Here is a 24,269-nt window from a genome sequence, read left to right on the forward strand (position 1 = left end):
AAAGCTGTTTCTCTTTGAAATTTTTCAGTAAATAGTTTTCTTTTTTCCAAACCACAGTATATGGTTTTATTTAATTCCAAAGAGAAGACTAAACAAACAAAACAACAAAAGTTTCTATTACTCTCTAAATATAAACTGAAATTTTAAATTAAAGGCATACCTGAACTGGTGACTAAAAACCAACACAAACATTCATGAGGCCAAATCCAAGAAATCCTGTATGACTATAAAACTTCAAAATAACAAAAAAATTGTAGCTCTTCTATAATCAAAACTTATCCCAAGAACAGCTTACTGCAGATGGGTTGAAATCTATATTTTCAGGCCACATTTTTTAGTATCTCAGCTTCTCAGCTTACCATCTACCCGCAAAGGCCAGACACAATATTTTAAGAAATGGTTGGTAAAACAGGAGAACGAAAGCTGTCTATGGGAGTAGACAAGTTTGCAAATGTGGACTCCAGAAGGTCAAGAACAAAAATCAAATAATAAAAACAAATACATTAGTAATTAATTATTATGTATGTAATGTTTTTGCCTAAGCTAGAGATAATTCATTGAGAAATAAAATTTTGCGGTTTGGTCTAAAAATACTTGTTTTTTTGTTTTTTTTTTCTAATTTGATCTCAGCTGGAATGCTGTTTTGCTAATTCTCTGGATGTTAACATTTCAAATACATGGTAAGATTTACATTTCCGAGAGACTGAGAAAAGACTGGAGAAAGTTAAAATATGTATTGTAAATCCTGCAGCAAAGTCAAACAGGCAGTTTGAACATGTAAAAGGTTTTGTTTTTGTTTGTGTTTTTTTTTTGAGGAAGTGAAAGAGCCCTCTTAAAATGTACTTTGAAATCTCTTATTAGAATTTAGCCAGACAAAACAGAAAGAAGGCTTTTCATTAAATTTCATTCTAAAACCTGCCTTTTCCAATTGTACATGGAAATATATTAATTTAGAAATGTCAAAAGACCTTCGTTTTTCTCATTGCATTTTGGGGTCATCTGAAGTCATGTCGGTCCATTTACTCAGGAATTTGCAAGATGAAGCTCCATAGGTATTATACATAAGTTCAGCTTATGTTTCTAAGGGATGTTACCTAGAACGAAAAGCATGGTTTTGATGATCAGTTTTCCGTAATTTAGAAACTTTTCAAACGTGATCATGGCCAGAGCAGTGTGCTGTGTATGAGCATCACTCCTCCAGGTGTCACCCAAGAGTTGCTGATTATAGTGCTGGGTGAGCAATGCTTATGTTTACCTTCCAGCTTAGCTAAAAGTCTCTGCAGGTGTTTTTCTTTTGGGAAGACCCTGTGAGACTGGTACACATCATTGAAAATCATCCTAACACCTCTACGAAGTCTCAAGTTGCCTAGAGCACCCAAATGAGTCAGGTAAAGAAATTGCCTTTTCTCTTTGGGATGAGAGAATTCACTCCCATGCACCTTTTGGTTTGAAGGTCCCAAAAAGTCAAGTTCAAATTAGAAGCAATAGAAAACAGCTGTGTTTTTAAAAGCATGTTACCTAATTTAGAACAAAAGAAGTAAAACCACCAGGGCTAGACTGCCAATATTATGACCCAGATTTTCTATCCTGAGACAGAAGCAGAGAAAGCAGTTAAAAAAATTGAAATTAAAAATCTAACTTTAATCAAAAATGGAAATCTTTTTTCTAGAAAGTGAGGGTTGAAAAGAACAGCTCAAGCAAAGTCTTGACCTCACGAAATAGTAGGGAGATCTGAAATCAGGAGGATTCACCCCTTACACTCAATGATGTACTGGGAGCTGGAAGAATACAAGGGCTTCTCATTGGCTAGTTTCTGAGTTCAAGAGGGATGTTGGATGGCTGGGGGTGTCTCTTTGAATCCTGCTCACAGCACCACAAATGTCAATCTAAAGGAAGAAGCAGGGGCAAAAAAATAAAATATTAAAGAATTTACTTGAGCCAAGGTGTGGACAGCTGCCTGGAAGACTCAGATGCATGTTACCTAAGATATGAACTTTGGCCTTTTTAATACGGGGTATAAAGTAAAAAACAGAATAAATAGTTGGCCATTGTCAAGAATTCTTGTTAGTTTGCAGAAATAACATTGATTAATGATAAGCTATATGTTGTTGAACTATAGTCTGAATTATGGCAGAATAGTTAGGTTAATTTATAGCTACTCATGCCATCAATAAGTCTAGATTTCACATAGCAAGTAGCTTCAAGAAGTAATTGTTTAGCTTAAGGATGTAGATGGGGAGTGATATGGTTTGGCTGTGTCCCTACCCACATCTCATCTTGAATTCCCGCATGTTATAGGAGAGACCTGGTGGGAGGTAATTGAATCATGGGGGCAAGTCTTTCCCTTGCTGTTCTCCGGCTAGTGAATACGTCTCGTATCTGATGGTTTTTTATAAACAGGAGTTCCCCTGCACAAGTTCTTGGTTTTTTTGTTTTGTTTTGTTTTTTGTTTTTGTTTTTTTGCCGTTGCCATCCACATAAGATATGACTTGTTCCTTCTTGCCTTCCACCATAATTGTGAGGCCTCCTCAGCCAGATGCCCAGGCAGAAATTTGCTGCAGGGGTGTGGCCCTCACGGAGAACCTCTGCTAGAGCAGTGCGGAAGGGAAGCCTAGTGGAGCTGTGAGAAGAGGGCCACCATCCTCCAGACCCCAGAATGGTAGATCCACTGACAGCTTGCACCGTGTACCTGGAAAAGCTGCAGACCTCAATGCTAGCCCATGAAAGCAGCCAGGAGGGGGGCTATACCATGCAAAGCCACAGGGCGGAGATGCCCAAGGCCACTGAAGCTCACCTCTTATATCAGTGTGACCTGGATGTGAGACATGAAGTCAAAGGTGATAATTTTGGAGCTTTAAGATTTGACTGCCCTGCTGGATTTTGGACTTGCATGGGACCTGTAGCCCTTTTGTTTGGCCAATTTCTCCCTTTTGGAGTGGTTGTATTTACCCGGTGCCTTTACCTGCATTGTATCTAGGAAGTAACTAACTTGCTTTTTGATTTTACAGGCTCATAGACAGAAAGGACTTGCCTTGTCTTGGATGAGACTTTGAACTGTGGACTTTTGAGTTAATGCTGAAATGAGTTGAGACTCTGGAGACTGTTGGGAAAGCATGATAGATTATAAAATGTGAAGATACGAGATTTGGGAGGGGCGAGAGACAGAATGATATGGTTTGGCTGTGTCCCCACCCAAATTTCATCTGGAATTCCCACATGTTGTAGGAGGGACCCTGTAGGAGGTAATTGAATCGTGGGGGCAAGTATTTCCCATGCTGTTCTCTTGATAACGAATAAGTCTCATGAGATCCGATAGTTTTTAAAGAGAAGTTCCCTTGCACACATTTCTTTTTTGTTTCGCCTGCCGCCCTCCACGTAAGATGTGACTTATTCCTCCTTGCGTTTTGCCATGATCGTGAGGTCCTCCCAGCCATGTGGAACTGTAAGTCCAATTAAACCTTTTTCTTTTGTAAATTGCCCAGTCTCAGGTGTGTCTTCATCAGCAGCATGAAAACAGACTAATACAGGGAGTGGGCGGGACATGACTGCTTCCTCATTTCTGTGCCTCTGGGCCTAATAATTTAGAGGTTGCTCACATGAATCAGATAAAAAAATTATATCTAATTTCTCATTGTTAATAGATTATGTGTATCCAGCACAGGGGTGGACGCAATAGAGGGAGAAGGCTGTCCTGGAACACACACCTGGGCATAAATACATGAGCTGCCAAGCTTTGTGGAGGAGGCACAGATGTATAGCAGGATTTAGTATATGCAGAGACTCTCTCAGTAAGTAGCTATTTGGGGCTGTTTTGGACTTGCAAGGAAAACCATGCCCTGGATGCAAAGGTAGCCTTCCCTCAATGCTCACCCATGTCTGAAAGCACACTTCAGTTTCTGGTTGGTCTATGCAGTGAGAGAAAAACTTATCTTCAGGTTTGTCTTCAAAAGGAGAGAAAGACAAGATTGCTTAGAACTTCAGGACTTCAACTTGCTGGGGTAGATAGAGACCAATATATGTTTCTTACTACAATCACATTCTCACACTGACACAGCCCTTGATAATATGCTATGACCAAGGCTCCATACAGGCACACAGAGTTCTTTCTTCTTCTATATTAAAAGCTGCTGAATGTTCTGATAAGATGGTGGCATGAGGCTGTTTACCCTGTGCCCTTTAAATAAACATAGCTGCTCTGTCTGTTAATTTGCTATGACAAGTAAAGTCACAGGGAATAACCTCAGAAATATTTCTTTAACGTTTGTAAAGCTCTGTTGCATGGTATAGTCACAGAACTGAGTTTGCAGGGTTCAAAGTTAATGCTTAGGTATTTTGTATATTCTCTTCTAATTGGATTGCACAAGAGTGTTTTTTACAACATCACTGAATATTGTGGAATTTTTTACAACTGAGAGGTAAAAATAGGTATCTCTCTGTAGTCTTAGTGTACATTTCTATTTCTATATTATTTTCAAATTTATGAGCCAACTGCCTTTATTCATCAACTTTTTGTCTATTGTGTTAAATACCTAAAATTGTGTTAAAATCGATGTCTCTAGGATGTTACAAAAATTTTTAGCTTATTTTTGTGTCTTTTAAACTCTTTTAAGGTTGTACTTTTATGTTTTACATACCTCTTTAAAATTTTCTCCTAGATGTATTTATTGTAGCTTTGGTAATGCCATCTTTCCCCCCTCATTATATTTGTTAAATTTTCATTGGTTTTCTATATTAAAATTATCAAAAATAATATTGTAAAATATGCATAACATAAAATATATCATTTTAAGCCATTATTAAGTGTACATAGGCTGGGCGTGGTGGCTTATACCTGTAATCCCAACACTTTGGGAGGCCCAGACGAGTGGATCACCAGGTCAGGAGTTTGAGACCAGCCTGGCCAATATGGTAAAACCCTATCTCTACTAAAAACTACAAAAAAATTAGCCAGGCATGGTGTCACATGCCTGTAATCCCAGCTACTCAGGAGGCTGAGGCAGGAGAATCTCTTGAACCTGGGAGGCGGAGGTTGCAGTGAGCCGAGATTGCACCACTGCACTCCAGCCTGGGTGACAGAGTAAGACTGTCTCAAAAAAAAGTGTACATAAAGTGACAATAAAGTACGTTCACACTGTTTTGCAACCATAACCACCACTCATGTTCATAGTTCTTTTTGTCTTGCAAAGTTAAAACTCAATGTTAATTTCCCAGTCTCCACTGTTATAACCACTGTTCTACTTTCCTTCTCTATGAATTCTACCATTCTCAATAAATTATGTAAGTGGAGTCATACAGTATTTGTTCCTTTGGAATTGGCTTGTTTCAGTTAGCATAATGTCCTCAAGGTTCAGCATGTGTAAAATTTATTTTCCTCTTTAAGGATTAATATTTCATTGCATGTAAGTAACGCATTTTGTTTTTTCATTGCTGAAGACGTGGGCTGCTTCCAGCTTTTGGCCATTGTGAATAGTGCTGCCATAAACACAAGCATATAAATATTTCTTCAATCCCCTGCTTTTAATTCTTTTGGATATATATTTAGTAATGAAATAGCTGGATCATATAATTCTATGTTCTAAATGTAGAAGAACGTACATTTTATGTTTGTTTGTTCGTTTTTCAAGAAATGTCCACATTGTTTTTTATAGTGACTACACCATTTTACATTTGCACCAGGAGTTAAAAATCATTCTAATTTCTCCCTCTTCTTTTTACCGCTTGTTCTTTTAGGGATTATGCTGTTATTTTTCGTATGATAGCCATTCTCATGTGTATGAAGTGGTATCTCAATATGATAGAACATTGATTTTTATATTTATTTTATAAACAGGTTTATTTTTTATGCTGCTACTATGCTAAATCTTGGTATTTGTTGAATGGCTTGGGTTTCTAGGTATAGTGTATCATCTACAAATAGAAATCGTGTTTTTATTTTTTTCCTTTGGGAATCATGTTTGATAAGGCCAGGCACTGTTCTAGGAAGTGTTAAGATAGTAACTCGTGACGTCAAAATACAGTGTGAACAGGAGTGAAGATATAGACATTTCTAAAATTACGGCTGAGAATGTGACAAAAGACGTCTAATAGAGAAGAAAGTTGGCTTTAAAAAGGGCCTGAAACTTATTCCCACAATTAAAAAGTCAACTTTTATAAGTTACACAGCCTCTTTGTGTCTCACAGCTTTCATTTGTGAAATAGAAATAATAATAACAACAGATTATTTATTTTATTGTTGAGTATGTTAAGAGACAGAAGTAATATCCTGACTTGAAAATTAAAATATTTATTAGTGTAATTAACTGAAATAACAGTAATAGGAATATGTCAGTTATTGGAATAGTTTAGATAATAGTTTAGTAGGACCATCAACATTTTAATTCTATAAAAAATGTACATCTTTCTGTTTACTCTTTACAAAACTGCTTAGTCACTCTCTATTACTTACTAAAACTTCCTAATTCTTAGTAAGGCCTTTCTAGGGCCACCTAAAATAAACAAACAAAAAAATACTATTCCTAATAGCAAAGACATGGAATTAACCCAAATCGCTTTCAAAAGTAGACTGGATAAAGAAAATATGGTAGATATATACCATGGAATGCTATGCAGGCATAAGAAGGAAAAAGATCATGTCCTTGACAGGGACATGGATGGAGCTGGAAGCTGCTATTCTCAGCAAACTAACACAGGAACAGAAAACCAAACACTGCATCCTCTCATACTAATAAGTGGAAGTGAACGATGAGAACTTGGACACATTGCGGGAACAACATACCCTGGGGCCTGTCAGGGGGTAGGGAGAGAGTCAGGAAGAACAGCTAATGGGTGCTGAGCTTAGTACCTGGATGATAGAGGTTGATCTGGGCAGCAAGGCACCATGACACACAGGTATGTAACAAACCTGTACATCCTGCATATGTACCCCAGAACTTAAAAGTTTATTTGTGTATTTATGTATGTATGTATGTATTTATTTATTTATTTTGAGACAGAGTCTCGCTTTGTCGCCCAGGCTAGAGTGCAGTGGCGCGATCTCGGCTCACTGCAAGTTCCAACTCCCGGGTTCACGCCATTCTCCTGCCTCAGCCTCCCGAGTAGCTGGGACTACAGGCGCCCGCCACCACGCCCGGCTAATTTATTTTTTGTATTTTTAGTAGAGACGGGGTTTCACAGTGGTCTCGATCTCCTGTCCTCATGATCCGCCCGCCTCAGCCTCCCAAAGTGCTGGGATTACAAGCGTGAGCCACCATGCCCGGCCAAAAGTTGATTTTTTAAAAAAAAGTAAAAAAATAAATACCTAAAAGCAGGGGTATTTGTGATACAAAAATTCATGGTAAACACACCCAAACGATTTGAAAACAACATAATCTTACCTGTTAATGCAATTATATTCTGCTTTGTTACTTATATATTATAAAATACAGATTCACGGCATCATTGCCAAAGGCTTCCATCTATTCCTACCACATATCCATTGTTGCTGATTTGTTCTTTTTTTTTTTTTAATTCGTTCATTTTCCAACAAAACTGGGATAAATATATATCTTCATGCTCGCTATAATAATTTCTGACAATATGCCCTGAGTTACTCAAAAGGAAATGGAGTTGTTTTGCTGATGTTTTTTGACACTTGGGTCCATCATCTACAACAAATAACATAAGAGGAGCCAAGGACACATGTGTGCCTGTGAGTCACTCAGCATGTGTCAGGCAGGCCCTGGGCTGAAGGGAGGCTCTGTTCTACTGCACACAGACTGTCACACTGTAAATTGTTCTGTGATTCCATGTTTCCCCCAAGATCAACAGGAACTGAGGACACATAGGAAATGAGTTATGAGGGCAGATTCCTTCTCCCATTTAGCTACCAGTATGAGATTCTGCTCCCCACCCCCCCGGACACATGCACACTATGTAATAATGTGCTCACACACCTCTTAGGACAAATCTCTATGCTCACAAATTGCATCTAAATTTTTTTTGCCCTAGAGTTTTCAGCCAAATACAGGTGCCTAGAGGACTTTAGACTTATCCCTGTCCCCAGATCCTAAATCTGTGGCTATGATCTGCTCCATCCAGTCAACTGGGCTTCTGAGTCACCTGATCACAGTCCCTTCTACCTGCATAGACACAGAAATAAGCCAGAGCCTAACCGTTTGTGAGTCACTATCTGTAACACAAATTAGTCTTTCCCCTAACTCAGGACTGTCCCCTGCCCATAGGTCCTGTGAAACTAAATAATTCAAAATTTAAGCTGTTTGATACTCTAAATTATTCCAGGCCTTAAAGGAATGTAAATACAAGATCTGGGTAATGTGACAGGCAGCTGTAACAAGGCAGCTGTCACCTTTGTTTTTTCTGTTTATGGATTACACCTACTTCTACATCTGTATTCTTTTGTCAGGTGTTGTAAATGGCTGAAGTGCCCCATGGAAGACCTCTTTCCCCTTCACCATTGACTTTCACTGTAAATTAACCTCCCTCTTACCTGTGGCTATTGCACTGTCTTAAGATGAAATGTTAAAATACACTCTTAGGTTGAAAAGGAAAGAAAAACCAGTTGTAAAAAAAAAAAAGTTGGAAAAATACACTGTAACCGATTAATTTTTTACAAATCTTAAACCAGGCTTGTATAGAAAACTTTGTCATCTTGTTCAATTTCTTTGTTTTTGCCTGTAGAAATAAGAACTTGACTTTCAGCTATGAAGCACTCATCTCGTTTCACTAGAGCTATTGTCCCCTGGGTGACTGTTTCTAGCTTTTCACTTGAATAAACTCTAAGATTGGATTTTGAGGCTTTGTTGATTATTCAGATTATTTCACATTAACAGTTCTTCATAGCATCTTTCTTCTGCCTTTACTTCCTGACTAAACCCTCTTTCATGTGAAAAATTATACCCAATACCACTCCTCGGGTGCCTGATTCAGATGCCTACTGGAAATCAGATGTCCGTGAATTCAAGGTCATGGCCTTAGACTTGGCTGTTGTAAGGGCAAATACAAATTAGAAATACCAGACTTAATTATCCAAGTTGAAGATAAGGCATTTTGCTCTCCTTTTAAAACATTAATTTTAGAAAAATTTTATATGTAAATTTATTTTGTGTCTATTAAATATATGTACATCATTTAAATAGGTAAATAGGACTTTGTCAGTCTTTTAACTTAGAAATGTCTTTCTGTAGGACCTGGAAACCATTGTATTGAAATGTAAATGGTTTACCTTTCTGTCGGACGGTAGGTAAATTCATAAAATATTATGAAGTCAAGGAAAGCTTATTTTGCTTTTGAATATAGCCAATTTAAATTTTCATTGAATATACCCAATATACATATAGGCTTCTCAATTACCCAGTTAATTTAGGATGAACTATATATGACAAATTATGCTGTTAAGTCTTCTACTTAGACTAAATATGGTGATTTTTATTTCTGCTTTTGTAATCTCAGCAGATTGCCTATGATGGATGTCACATTGTGGTTTAATTATGTAAAAATAAATAATTTTCTTTGTCTTCTACCATTTTAGAGTATCTCTGAGGTTGGAGATAATTTTGTTTTTAATTATGTTTCCCAAACACTGTACAGAATTACCAGACAGGATATAAACACAGGAGGTATTCACAAGGCTTTAGTTCAGAGAGGCTTTTCTCTCTTTGGCTTGCCCCAAAATCTGCAGGCAGAGTATTTATCTGCGTATTTTTAATACACAGTCCCTTCCAGAGCAGTTCAGCCAGATTTGTAGAAAAATAGCTTCACAGCACAGCAATCAGCCATTCCAGCTCCATCTTTCAATGCACTTTGGCACCTTCAGACCTGAAAGTAATTTCAACACCATGGGACCCTGAATCTCAAATCTTTAGCCAATGGGCTAATGTTTTGTAAATTTTACCTTTTCAGAAAATTCTAACTTTTCATTATGTTTCTTTTGATTTTTTGGTTTTATATTCATTTATGTCTGCTATAGTTTTTATTGTTTTCTTCTAATTTTGGGTTTGGTTTGCTCTTGTCTAGTTCTGTATGATACATCATTAGTTTATTTGGAGATTTTTTTAACTGTTTTGATGTAGGCACTTACTGCTATAAACCTTCTTAGTACTTCTTTCATTGTATTCATAGTTTTGTTACGTTTTCATTTTCATTTGTTTCAAGAACATTTTAAATTTTTTTCTTAATTTCCTTATTGGCCCACTAGTCACTCAGGAGCATATTTTAATTTCTCTGTTTGTATAGTTTCCAAAGTTTTTCCTGTTAGTGATTATTAGTTTTATTCTATTATTGTCAGAGAAAATACTTGATATAATCACATTTTGGGGGGAGATTATTTTAAGAGTTATTTTGTGACCTAACTCATGGTCTATCCTTGAGAATAATTCAGGGGCTGAAGTGTAGCATTTGTATTCTGTAGCTTTTTGATGAAATGCTTTGTAAATGTCTTTTAGGTCTATTTGGTTCATAGTATAGATTAAGTTCAATGTTTATTTGTTGATTTTACTATCTGGATGATCTATCTCCTGCTGAAAGTGAGTTGTCGAAGTCTCTGTTGTATTGGGGTTGATCTCTCTCTCTTTAGCTCTAATATTTGCTTCATGTATCTGAGTTCTCCAGTGTTAGGTGCATATAAATTTGCAGTTGTTGTATTCTCTTGCTGAATTGGCCACTTTATTATAATAACTCTCGTTGTCTCTTTTTATAGTTTTTGTCTTGAAGTCTGTTTTATTTAACATAGCTATTCCTCTTTTTTGGTTTCCATTTGCATGGAATGTCTTTTTCTGTCCCTTTATTTTCAGTCTTTCTGTGCCTTCATAGGTGAAGTGTATGTCTTGTAAGAAACAAAGTGTCAGGTCTTGGGTTTTTTTGTTTGTTTGTTTTAACCCATTTGGCCAATTTGTGTCTTTTGATTGGGGAGTTAATTTATATTCAGTGTTGTTATTAATAAATAAAGACACCTGCCATTCTGTTATCTGATTTCTTGTTGTTTTGTGTTCTTTTCTGTCTACTTTTCGCTCTCCCATTCATCCTGTCTTTCTTTTAGTAAAGATGATTCTTTCTAGTGGTATGTTTTAATTTTTTGATTTTATGTATGCATGTCTATTACAGGTTTTTTTTATTTGAGGTTACCATGAGGCTTGCAGATAACATCTTACAACCCATTATTTTAAACTGATGGCAACTTAACACTTATTGTAAAAATGAACAAACAAGAAAGCAAAGAGAAAACTAATAAAAACTACAGTTTATCTCCCAACTTTTTAACATTTTATTGTTTGTATTTATATCTTATACTGTCTATGTCTTAAACTTGTTGTGGTTAGTATGTTTAATAACTATAAATGCCTCAAAAGTAGAAATATGAGTTATGGCCTTGAGGTAGAGAGTTATTATTTTTAATAATTACAAGTAGTTATAGACTAATCTCTCAGTCTTCTCAAAATATGAGTAGTTTACACACCACATTTATAGTGCTAGAAAATTTTGTCTTTGTCTGTGTCCTTCATATACCAGTGAGTTTTGTACCAGACGTTTTCTTATTGATCATTAATGTCCTGTTTGTTTAGATTGAAGAACTACCTTTAGCATTTTTTGTGGGACAGGTCTGGGGGTGTTAAAATCTCAGCTTGTTTGTCTTTTTTTTTTTTTTTTAAATGGTAGAAGGATATTTTTGCTGGATGTATTCTAGGATGAAAGTTCTGGCCTGTAAGATTTCCACTGAAGAGTCCACTGTTTGAATGTTGTTTGTTTCTTTTCTCTTGCTGCTTTTAGAATCCTTTATCTTTGACCTTTGAGAGTTTTATTAAAGATCTTCAGGTCGTCATACTTAAGTGAATTGTGGTTGGTATTCTATAACCTTCTTGTACTTGAATACTAATACTTTTTTTTTTTTTTTTTTTTAGGTATGGGAAGTTCTCCTTATCCCTTTGAATAAACTTTCTACCCAGAACTTTTTCTCTACCTCCTCTTTAAGGCCGTATTTCTTAGTGTTGCCCTCTTGAGGCTTTTTTTTTTTTTTTTTTTTGTCTCATCTGACTGTATCTTTTCAAATAACATGTGTTCAGACTTACTAATTCTTTCTTCTGCCTGGTCAATTCTGCTGTTGAGAGACTCTAATGCATTCTTCAATGTCATTTGAATTTTCGGCACCAGAATTTTTGCTAGATTCTTCAAAATGATTTTAATCAATTTATCAAATTTATTGGATCAGATTCTGAATTTTTGTTGTTGTTGTTGTTATTTTGAATTTTGCTGAGCTTTTTTGAATTTCCTGTCTGAAAGGTTACATATCTCTCTCTCTTAGGATGTGCACACTAGTGCCTTATTTAGCTCATTTAATGATGTTGTGTTTTCCTGAATAGTCTTTGTGGATGTTCATTGATGTCTGGGCATTCTGGGCTTTTTAATATCTGTCCTTCTTAGAAAGGCTTTCCAAGTATTCAAAGGGAATTGAGTGTTGTAATCTAAGTCTTTGATCATTGCAGTCATATCTGCATTAGGGGACACCCCAACCTGAATAACATGGTGATGCTTGCAGACTTGTAGAGGTACCACTTTGGTGGTCATAGGTAAGATCCAAGAGAGTCTGTGGGTTACCAGGCAGACTCTTTTTCTATTTTTTTACATTCTGCCAAATAAATGGAATCTTTCTCTGTCTCCATGCTGAGCTGCCTGGAGCTGGGATGGGTGTAATACAAGCACCCCTGTGGTCACCATCACTAAGACTACCCTAAGTCAGACCCAAAGCCAGCACAGGACTGGGTCTCACATAAGGCCCACAGTGACCCTACCTAGCTACTGCAGATATTCACTCAAGACCCAGTTTCTCTTCAGGAGGTGGTGAATCCAGCCAGTCTCATGTCCTTTCCCTCAGGGCAGTGAGCTCTGTTACCCACCCTGGGCTGGGGAGAGCAAAATGCCATTTGGTAGCAAGAACATGGAGTCAGAAACCTTAGGAATCTACTTGGTGCCCTATTCTGCTGTGGCTTAGCTGGCACTGAGGCTATGAGACAACATCCTTCCTACTCTTTTCTCTCCTTTCTCAAGCATAAGAAACCACTCCCCATGACCACCACCACCCAGAGCCAACAGCAAGTACTTCCAGGCTACTGCTGATATCCACTGAAGACCTAAGGGATCTTCGGTCAGCTTGTGGTGAACTCTGCCCGGCCTGTTTCTTTTGCTTCAGGGAAGTGAGTTTTTTTCTGGCCTAGGGTAGTTCCAGAAATGTCATCCAGGAGCCAAGGCCCGAAATCAGAGACTTCAGGAGCTGTCTTGTTACAGCCACCCCACTATGGCCGAGCTGGTAATCAAGCTTCAAGACAAAGTCTCTTCTTCTTCCCTCTCTTTTCCTCAAGCAGGAGTCTCTCCACATGGCTGCCACAGCTTGGATTGTACTGCACTGGGTCTCACCCCCTGAAGGGATGCAGCAAGTACTACCTGGTTACTGCTGATGTTTATTCGTGGCCCAAGGGCTCTTTAGTCAGCAGGTGATGAATCCTGCCAGAACTGGTATCTTCCCTTCAAGGCAGTGTGTTCTCTTCTGGCCCAGGCTATGTCTAGTACTGTCACTCAGAAACTAAGTCCTAGAATGGGGGCCTCAGGGCTTTTTCTGGTGATGTATTCTACTATGGCTGAGATGATGTCCCAGTTGCAGGACAAAGTTTTTTTTACTCTTCTCTCCCCTTTCCTCAAGTAGAAAGAAAGATTTTCTCCTGGAGCTGTGAACTGCACTGCCTATACCTGGGGTAACAGTAATGCAGGCACTTTCTTGGCCATTCCAGTTGACATCTCACAAGGTCACATGCACTTCAAGTTTTCCGGCTCTGAGCCTAGCAAAGCACCCAGTGGCTCTTAGACTGCCTTTCAAGTTTATTTAGAACCCCAGAGTGCTTTAGCCCATGGTGGTGGGGCTACCTGAAACTCAGGTTTTGATTACTGAAATGGACAATTCCTCTCTGACTAGGGCTAGTCTGAGTGCTCCCTCTGTAGGCTCTGGCTGAATTCTGCCCCATGCTGCTTTCTGCTGTGACAGGCAGCACTGAGTTTTACTGCAAACTCTCACAATCACTGCACTCTCCCTTCTGTAAGCACATGGATTTTCTCTCTGCCAAGCTGCACTGCCAGGGAATGGAGGAGGGCTGCTGTTGGCAATTAATGGCTTTCTTTTTTACCCTCTTCAGTGCCTCTTTGATGCTAAAACTAGGTCCTGTGATCACTCCCCAGAGTTTTTGCTCTTATGAAGATGCTTCTTATTGGGATAGTCATTCTATTTGGTGTTTTATCTGGGGGATGATTGCTGGAGGATGTTTTTTAGTCATCTTGCTCCACTTCCCCTGCAGCCATGTTGTTTGAATTAAGTGCCACATGTGAGGCTAAGGTGAGCCCAGGGTCAACCATGAGTGCTTTCAGATACATTCACAAGAGGTGAGTTTAGCTTTAGTTCCAAATGAAGATCATAGAGACTACTCTGCTTGGGTTTGGTAGGGGCAGGTCAGTGCGGCCCATATTCCCGTTGCTGCAGTAGAAATTGCTGGCATCTATGGCAGAGAAGGGCAACTGAGTGTTGAAAAGGGGAAACTCACATTTTGGTTTTTATGTAGGACTTTACTGGTTCTGATACTCTTGTGGTAAAGGACAAAGGCAGACTTTATCTGCAATTCTAGGTCCTTCTGCCTGTGGGTGTGGTTGCTTCGGGGGAAGGAGTTTTGCTCATGCTTCAAAGGCATATTCTCAAGAAACAGATGTAATTTGTGCAGATAATCACACCTGGGAAGGGATCACAGAGAAGGAGAAAAGGAAAGAAATGGCTTATTCTAAGGTGCATGTGTCTCAGGTCAGAGACTGTGTCCACTTTTTTTTTTTTTTTTTTTTTGAGACAGAGTCTCGCTGTGTCCCCCAGGCTGGAGTGCAGTGGCGCGATCTCGGCTCACTGCAAGCTCCGCCTCCCGGGTTCACGCCATTCTCCTGCCTCAGCCTCCTGAGTAGCTGGGACTACAGGCGCCCACTACCACGCCCGGCTAATTTTTTGTATTTTAGTAGAGACGGGGTTTCACCGTAGTCTCGATCTCCTGACCTTGTGATCCGCCCGCCTCGGCCTCCCAAAGTGCTAGGATTACAGGCGTGAGCCACCGCGCCCGGCTACTGTGTCCACTTTTTCTCTGAAATATTATGTATGTAGAACTTGCAAATGTTTACTTCTCTACTATCGGGGGAACCCGCCCCCAATATTTCAGCATAGGTTCCTTCTATTTTCCATAAGTGTCAGCCAGCTGAGAAATAAAGAGAAAGAGTACAAAGAGAGGAATTTTACAGCTGGGCCATCGGGGTTGACATCACATATCAGTAGGACTGATACCCACCTGAGTCTCAGACCAGCAAGTTTTTATTAAAGGTTTCAAAAGGGGAGGGGGTATAAAACAGGGAGTAGGTACAAAGATCACATGCTTCAAAAGGCAAAAAGCAGAAAAAAGATCAGCTGCTTCTGAGGGAACATGACAAAAGGCAAAACAGAACTACTGATAAGGGTCTAGGTTCAGCTGTGCACGTGTTGTCTTGATAAACAACAGAAAACAGGGTTCGAGAGCAGAGAACCGGTCTGACCACAAATTTACCAGGGTGGAGTTTTTCCCTACCCTAATAAGCCTGAGGGTTCTGCAGGAGACCAGGGTGTATCTCAGTCCTTATCTCAAACACATAAGACAGACACTCCCAGAGCTGCCGTTTATAGACCTTCCCCCAGGAATGCATTCCTTTCCCAGGGTATTAATATTAATATTCCTTGCTAGGAAAAGAATTTAGCAATATCTCCTACTTGCACGTCCATTTATAGGCTCTGTGCAAGAAGAAAAATATGGCTCTTTTTGCTGCACCCTACAGGCAGTCAGATCATATGGTTGTCTTCCCTTTTCCCTAAAAATTGCTGTTATTCTGTTCTTTTTCAAGGTGCACTGATTTCATATTGTTCAAACACACGTTTTACAATCAATTTGTACAGTTAACACAATTATCACAGTGGTCCTGGGGTGACATACATTCTCAGCTTACGAAGATAACAGGATTAAGAGGTTAAAGACAGGCATAAGAAATTACAAAAGTATTATTTGGGAACTGATAAAAGTCCATGAAGTTTTCACAATTCATGTTCCTCTGCCGCGACTCCAGCTGGTCCCACTGTTCGGGGTCCCTGACTTCCCGCAACACTCTACTTGTGATGTTTTGCCTTATCAGTTTAACTCCTTTTTCACTTTTTATTCTCATGTAGTCAAGGGACTCTGAGAAATACTTTTTCCTTATATACCCGAGTCTTCTTATTCTCTACATCCCAGCTTTTAATAAACCATGAAAATATTGTCACCATGAATTTATACCGGCAACATTACAAATGTTTCTTTTGTGGCTGTCGAACATGGAAAGGTGTGGATGCCCAAGATTCTTGTTTGAGATGGGATCAGGTCCTTGGTTATCAGTGAAGAAGGAGACCATGTACTGTTTAGCTTCCATTAAATCTAAGCAAAACTGCTTATAAAAATGCACATTTAACGAGAATGGTCTTTATTGCCCAGGATAACTCAGAAAGTTCTGAATAAAAAACAGAAGAGACTTCCTCTCTAGGATGCTAAAACAAGGAAATACAAGAGAACACAAACAAATGGAAAAGAAATTCCATGCTCATGGATAGGAAGAATCAATATCATGAAAATGGCAATACTGCCCAAAGTAATTTATAGATTCAATGCTATTCCCATCAGGCTACCATTGATTTTCTTCACAAATTAGAAAAAAAACTTTAAATTTCATATGGAACCAAAAAAGAGCCCATATAGCCAACACAATTCTAAGCAAAAAGAACAAAGCTGGAGGCATCACACTACCTTACTTCAAACTATACTACAAGGCCACAGTAACCAAAACAGCATGGTACTGGTACCAAAACAGATATCTAGACCAATGGAACAGAACAGAAGCCTCAGAAATAACACCACACATATACAACCATCTTATCTTCAACAAACCTGACAAAAATAAGCAATGGGGAATGGATTCCCTACTTATAAATGGTGCTTGGAAAACTGACTAGTCATATGCAGAAAACAGAAACTGGACCCCCACTTCCTTACACCTTATACAAAAATTAACTCAAGATGGATTAAAGAGTTAAATGTAAAACCTAAAACCGTGAAAACCCTAGAAGAAAACCTAGGCAGTACTGTTTAGGACATAGGCACAGGCAAAGACTTCATGACTAAAACACCAAAAGCAATGGCAACAAAAGCCAAAATTGACAAATGGGATATAATGAAACTAAAGAGCTTCCGCATAGCAAAAGAAACTTTCATCAGAGTGAACAGGCAGCCTACAGAATGGGAGAAAATTTTTGCAATCTATCCGACAAAGGGCAAATACCCAGAATCTACAAGGAACTTAAACAAATTTACAAGAAAAAAGCAACCCCATCAAAAAGTGGGCGAAGGATGTGAACAGACACTTCTCAAAAGAAGACATTTATGCGGCCAAGAAACAAAAAAAAGTTCATCATCACTGGTCATTAGAGGAATGCAAATCAAAACAACAATGAGATACTATCTCACACCAGTTAGAATGGCGAGCATTAAAAAGTCGGGAAACAGATACTGGCGAGGATGTGGAGAAATAGGAACGCTTTTACACTGTTGGTGGGAGTGTAAATTAGTTCAACCATTGTGGAAGACAGTGTGGTGACTCCTCAAGGATCTAGAACCAGAAATACCATTTGACCCAGCAATCTCATTACTGAGTATATGCCCAAAGGATTATAAATCATTCTATGAAGACATATGCACACGTATGTTTATTGTAGCACTATTTACAATAGCAAAGACTTGCAACCAACCCAAATGCCCATCAATGATAGACTGGATAAAGAAAATGTGGCACATATACACCATGCAATACTCTGCAGCCATAAAAAAGAATGAGTTCGTGCCCTTTGCCGGGATGTGGATGAAGCTGGAAACCATCATTCTCAGCAAACTAACAAACTTACAGGAACAGAAAACCAAACACGGCATGTTCTCACTCATAAGTAGGATTGGAACAATGAAAACACATGAACACAGGGAGGGAAACATCACACACCAGAGCCTGTTAGCAGATGGGGGCAAGGGGAGGGAGAGCATTAGGACAAATACCTAATGCATGTGGGGCTCAAAACCTAGATGATGGGTTGATAGGAGCAGCAATCCACCATGACACATGTATACCTATGTAACAAACCTGCACGTTCTGCACATGTATCGCAGAACTTAAAGTTTAAAAAAAAAAAAAAAAGTTTAACCAAAAATTAGAGATTAGAGAACATGGGAGATATTTGTAGCTTAAATTTTGCTTAAAACTAATGTTTCTTCATGACTAGACTCATATTAAGTTGGCCCTTTTTGTGTTAATGTTAATAATAGCACAGTAGTCTTGTATCCTTTGTTAATCAGCACCTGATACAAATTTCTTTTAATATAGTTGATCTTTATTTACTTGGTAAATATGCTCTCTGACAGATATTTTTCACTTGAGTTAATTATTTTTCTCTTTATTATTGATAGGTACCTTGGGGAGTTTTATCAAGTGATGTGCAAGAACAAGATTAAACCATATTTAATCTGATAGCTCTTCTTTCTTCTTACCTTCTCTTTGCATATAGCTTGCTATGGAAAATGAAGGCTCTCATCTCTCTTTACTGGTCAAATAAACTAAAAACCTAGGCTGTGCCACTTACTGAATTTTTGACAAAATATTCTTGGTCTAGAAGCAGTAATATCACTGGCAAACTTCTTAGAAATTTGGAAACTCAAGCTTTACCCTAGATCTTCAGAGTCAAAATCTAGGTTTTAACAAGATCTCCTGTTCATTGCTGTACACAATAAGATTTGAGAAGTATGCTTTTACTTCACCATGAAGTTTCCATATGGGAACTATAGACAGCTTAACTTGCATTATGTAAATATAGCATTAAGAAATGTACATGCCTGTGTTAATGTCCTTTATTTTATACAGTATCACCAAGAAAAGTATTGCACATACACTGGTTTCATGATCTTATTCCATCTTTTCTCAGAGGTAAAAATACAGTAGAGAATATTTCTGTGCTAGAAAGTATCCTATTGAATAACTCCAGTAACTCATATAAGTCAGAACCAGGTCTCTTTACTCTCATTTTACCTGATGTCAAATCAAGAATTCTTTCTATGGTCACTTGGTAAATATGTTTTGTTTTCCAGGGAGTGTTGACATTCAGGGATGTGGCCATAGAATTCTCCCCAGAAGAGTGGGAATGCCTGGACTCTGCTCAGCAGTGTTTGTATAGGGATGTGATGTTAGAGAACTACAGAAACCTGGTCTCCTTGGGTGAGAATAACTTCAATATACAACTCATATTCTACATTAAATATTTTATTTTCTTCTGTTTTTTTTTTTTGAGGTTCTGCTTTGCATAAATAAGTTTCAGAATCCTGCTTCAAAAAGAAAAAATTGGGTATCTGTTGAGGTAGAAAATATAATCTTCAAGATGTTTCATCTTAACATTAATCTTTCCCTTTTTTGAGCTCATCTGTATACTTCAGTCTAAATTAGCGGTGATATCAGAAATTTAGTAGCATAAAATATTGTTACCCACACCTAAAAATGCATTTTTCACGCTGATTTTTGATTCAGTATTACTGGGCAATAGAGCTAAGAAGCACAAATCTAAAATACTTTCTAAATATTCTAAAGACTCTGTTAGGAAACAGTATATTTAAATTAATTTTCTAGAGTCTTCTATAATGTTCTTTCTTCTCTAATGAGCACAGTACTAGATTGGTAATCGGATTATCCTAGCAAGAGTCATGTTATTTTTTTCTAATAAAACAGGTCTTGCTATCTTTAAGCCAGACTTGATGACCTGTCTGGAGCAAAGAAAAGAGCCCTGGAAAGTGAAGAGACAGGAGGCAGTAGTCAAACATCCAGGTAGGTGGGAGTAAATGAAGCAAATGACACAAATGACGGAACCCAATGTCAAAGAGGAAGCCAGACCTTTAAACATGCTTCCAGAAACTCTGCTCCAGTGGAAATAGTTTCTGAGAAGCCTTCATTTCTTTCTCTTGCTTTAACATAGGGACATTTTTTGTCCCATTCTTGTGAATTTTCCAAGCACTGTATTTCCCCTTCGGTAATGTGTGTGTGTGTGTGTGTGTGTGTGTGTTGTTTTGTTTTTGTTTTTAGTTTACAGTAATGAAAGTCTTTCATGGCTTAAAAGAAAATGGGTGATTTGACTGCTTTTCCATTGCTTTGGGGAAACAGCAATATCTGTATTTTTGAGAAACTCTATATTAAACCATTTTTTAAGTTCTCTTTTTGGATAATGTCTAAATATGTAAGTTTTGGTGATATTGTAATTTGGATCAGAAATTCCAGGAACACCACAAAAAGATGTATACTTCCTGCTTTATAATTTTCTGTTCTATGGAGCCTTCAAATGTGATTTTACAGAAATGTATACTCAGTAATTATATCAAAACACTAAGCATCTCCCTAAATGAAACAAACTCTGAAATTGTGTTACGTCAAAATGTTATTCTTATAAAAACAAATGTTGGTAAATATGGCCAAATTCCTCAACTGTATGTAATGTAGTTCAATGTATCTACTTCAGACATTTATTAAATATACTATGTCACTGGGGAGCTTAAAACATTGCTGAGTATATATATATATTTTTTTTGAGACGGAGTTTTGCTCTTGTTGCCCGGACTGGAGTGTAATGGCACAATCTCGGCTCACTGCAACCTCCGCCTCCCAGGTTCAAGTGATTCTTCTGCCTCAGCCTCCCTAGTAGCTGGGATTACAGGCATGTGCCACCACACCCGGAGAATTTTGTATTTTTAGTAGAGACGGGGTTTCTCTATGTTGGTCAGGCTGGTCTTGAACTCCCAGCCTCAGGTGATCTGCCTGCCTCGGCCTCCCAAAGTGCTGGGATTACAGGCATGAGCCACTGCATCTGGCCTGCTGAGTACATATTAAACTTCAATTTTAACTTTAATTTTAATTTTAAATGACATCATTTTGTGATTTTATTTAGTATAAAGCTTACTGTGATTGTGTCATTCATATGTATATATATAAACACATTTATATATGCATGTGTATGACACACACACACATATAATCCCAGTAACGCGAATTTTTTTCACAAATAATAATTGAATACCTATGTATTATATACAATGTATTGATTTTATATGTGTATACATAATGAAATGATTAATACAGTTAAATTAATGAAAAAACACATTTATGACCTTATGAGTTACCTTTTTTGTAGTGAGAACAATTAAGATCTCTCAGCACGTTTTCAGCATACATAACAGTATTACTTTCAGTATTCATAAAGCTGTACCTTAGGTTACCATAACTTCTTTGTCCTTTAACTGAAAATTTGTACCATTTGAACAACATACTCCCCTTTCTTCACCTCCAGGGCCTAGCACTCACCTCTGTATTCTCTTCTCTTGGGAGTCCAACCTTATTATATTCTTCATAGAAGTGAGATCATACAGTATTTGTCTTTCTGTTTCTGTGATGTTTCACTTGGCATAACGTCATCTAGGTCCATCTGTGTTGTAGAAATGGCACGGTTTTATTATTTTTTATGGCTGAATAATAATCTATTTTGTATATATACCATGGTTTTTTTTTGTGCAGTCAGTGTCCACAAACACTTGAGATTGCTTTCATATCTTGACAATTGTGAAAAATGTTTCAGTGAACGTGGAGGTGCAGGTATTTCTTTGAGATAGTAAATTTATTGTATATGCAGAAATGAGATAGCTGAATTGTATAGTAGTACTATTAAATATTTTTTTAAAGAACCTACATACTGGTTTTCATAATGTCTCTAGAAAATTCCACGTCACCAAAAGTGTACAGCATCTTTTCTTTAATATATTGTTGTCAACGCTTGTTATAAATCTTCTTCTTGATATTAGCAATCCTAACAGGTATAAAGTAATATCTCACAATGAATTTAATTTGCATCTGCCAGATTGGTGACATTGAGCACCTTTCTATATACCTGTTGCCCAATTGTATGTTTTCATTAGTAAACATTTATTTAGTCCTTGGCTTATTTTTAAATCTTGTTATTATTACTGTTATAGTTGTTGCCTTTTATTTGCATGAGTTTCTTATATATTTTTGATACTAACCACTTACCAGATATGGTTTTCTTATTCTGTTTTTCCTTGGTTCTGCAGAAGTGTTTTAATTTGATCAGTTTAATTTGTTTATATTTGCTTTTATTGCTGTACTTTTGCTGTTGTATCCAAAAATTCACTTCAAGACCAATATTAAGGTTTCTTCATATGTTTTCTTTTAAGATTATTAAGAATTTATGTCATACATTAGAGTCCTTATTTTATATTTAGCCAGTTTTTAAATACAGTATAAGAAAAGTGGTGTAATTTTATTATTTTACTTGTGGATATTCAGTTTTCCCAGCCCCAAGCATGGAAGAGACTGTACTTTCAGCATTCTCAGTGGTTCAGTGTCAAAGATAAGTTGATCTTACATGAGTGGATTTGTTTCTGGGCTCTCCATTCTGCTCCACTGATATCGGTGTGCATTTTTATGCACAGATCATCCTGTTTTTATTACAGTAGTCTTCAAATGTAGTTTAAAATCAGAAAGTATCATGCCCCTAGCTTTGTTTTTAATCCTCAAAACTGCTTTGGCTATTCAGTGTTTTTTGTAATTCCATATAAATTTTAACATTAAAATTTTGAAAAATTTTACTAGAATTTTAATAGGGTATTTATTGAATCTAAATTTTCCAATTCTTTAGACTAATTTCAGCAGGTACAAATCTTCTCTTGGGTCAATTAGCTGATAGAATCTTTTTCTGTATGCAGTGGAGAGGGGTTATACGTGGGTCACATGGCTGCTTCTTGTTCTGTTGTGGAGTTTGCCTTTAGTGGGTTTGTTACCAGGAGCCTGGGTAGTTGTTAATCCTCTCTTATTTCTTGGCAGACTGAATTGCCTTCAGAACTTTGATCTGCAAGGCCAGCACTAGGGCAGTGTTCTGCAGTACAGTTGGTATACGGTGGGCCTGATGTGTGTTTTTTACTGAGTATGTGGCAGGATTTCCCCAAGTAACACTTTGAGTACCTAGGTTGGCAGAACTTGCCACAAACTGTGACTATCAGTGCTGAAACTGAGTCACTGAACTGTTTCAGAGAGCACAGTAAAGGCCGAAGTCTGCAGACCTACTGCTATAACCACAAATAGGCATCTTTCTCTGGGTCTCTGATGTGCAGAACCACTCCTAGGCTATGGCTGGAAGGAGCTGGAGATGATTATGGAGTCACTACAGAATTTTAAGTCAAGTCAAAATAGGTGAACCATTTCTTGGCCTGTAGCCAAAGACCAAGAGTTTTCAAGTTTTTCACCTATATGAGGACCTGCCTTTTCAAAATGACTCCAGTCAATCTTTAGTTCTAGCAGGTCTTAAAACCCTCTCCCTGAAAAACAAAATTATTATAAAGGTCTCTTCTTTGAGAAGGGGTCTCACTATTATCACCCAGGCTGGTCTCAAACTCCTGGCCAAAAATGCTTCTTCTTCTGCCTCAGCCTACAAAGTTGCTGGGATTACAGGTGTGAACCACCATGTCTGTCAACATAATGGACTCCATGTTGTATTTCTTCTAAGACTGTTTTAGGGGTAATGAACACGCTTACCTTTGGTTCATATTAGAAAGTCTTTATTTTTGTCTTATGTTTTAAGTAAATTTCTCCCAGATTAAGTATCCTCGGTTGGTAGCAGATTTTTTTCATCACTTTGAAATTTAGGAAGTTTTAATGAGTCCCTTTTTTCTTCCAATCACTTCTCTACCACTTTCCCTTGCATTCTTCTTCAAAGACTCCTTTCATGAATATATTGGTCTCCTTAATCGTATCTAATAAGTCACTTATTCCATGTTGATGCTTTTCAAGTTTTTTTATTTTATTTTTTTCATGACTCTATAAATAACATGTCTTTAGTTTTCTGATTTTCGTTTTCTGATCATTAATTCTGTTGTGGCTTTACAAAATTTTTCAACAATTATTTTTCTGTTCCACAATTTCTTTTTTTAATATTTTTATTTTTTTGTTATTATACTTTAAGTTCTAGGGTACATGTGCACAACGTGCAGATTTGTTACATATGTATACATGTGCCATGTTGGTGTGCTGCACCCATTAACTCGTCATTTACATTAGGTATATCTCCTAAT

General features: G+C 37.6%; 1 protein-coding gene across 1 annotated transcript in view; it reads left to right on the forward strand.

Annotated features, from left to right (window-relative positions):
• The window catches only part of ZNF736 (zinc finger protein 736), a 43,778-nt gene that overhangs the window by 5,769 nt on the left and 13,740 nt on the right, over positions 1 to 24,269 (forward strand). Inside the window, exons 2-3 of the mRNA XM_011970717.1 lie at positions 19,242 to 19,368; positions 19,873 to 19,968. Coding sequence (XP_011826107.1) covers positions 19,242 to 19,368; positions 19,873 to 19,968 — 223 coding nt within the window. The remainder of the gene's footprint in view (positions 1 to 19,241; positions 19,369 to 19,872; positions 19,969 to 24,269) is intronic.

This window comes from Mandrillus leucophaeus, unplaced genomic scaffold, assembly GCF_000951045.1.
Source record: "Mandrillus leucophaeus isolate KB7577 unplaced genomic scaffold, Mleu.le_1.0 Scaffold969, whole genome shotgun sequence".
In the NCBI taxonomy this organism is placed as follows: Eukaryota; Metazoa; Chordata; class Mammalia; order Primates; family Cercopithecidae; genus Mandrillus; species Mandrillus leucophaeus.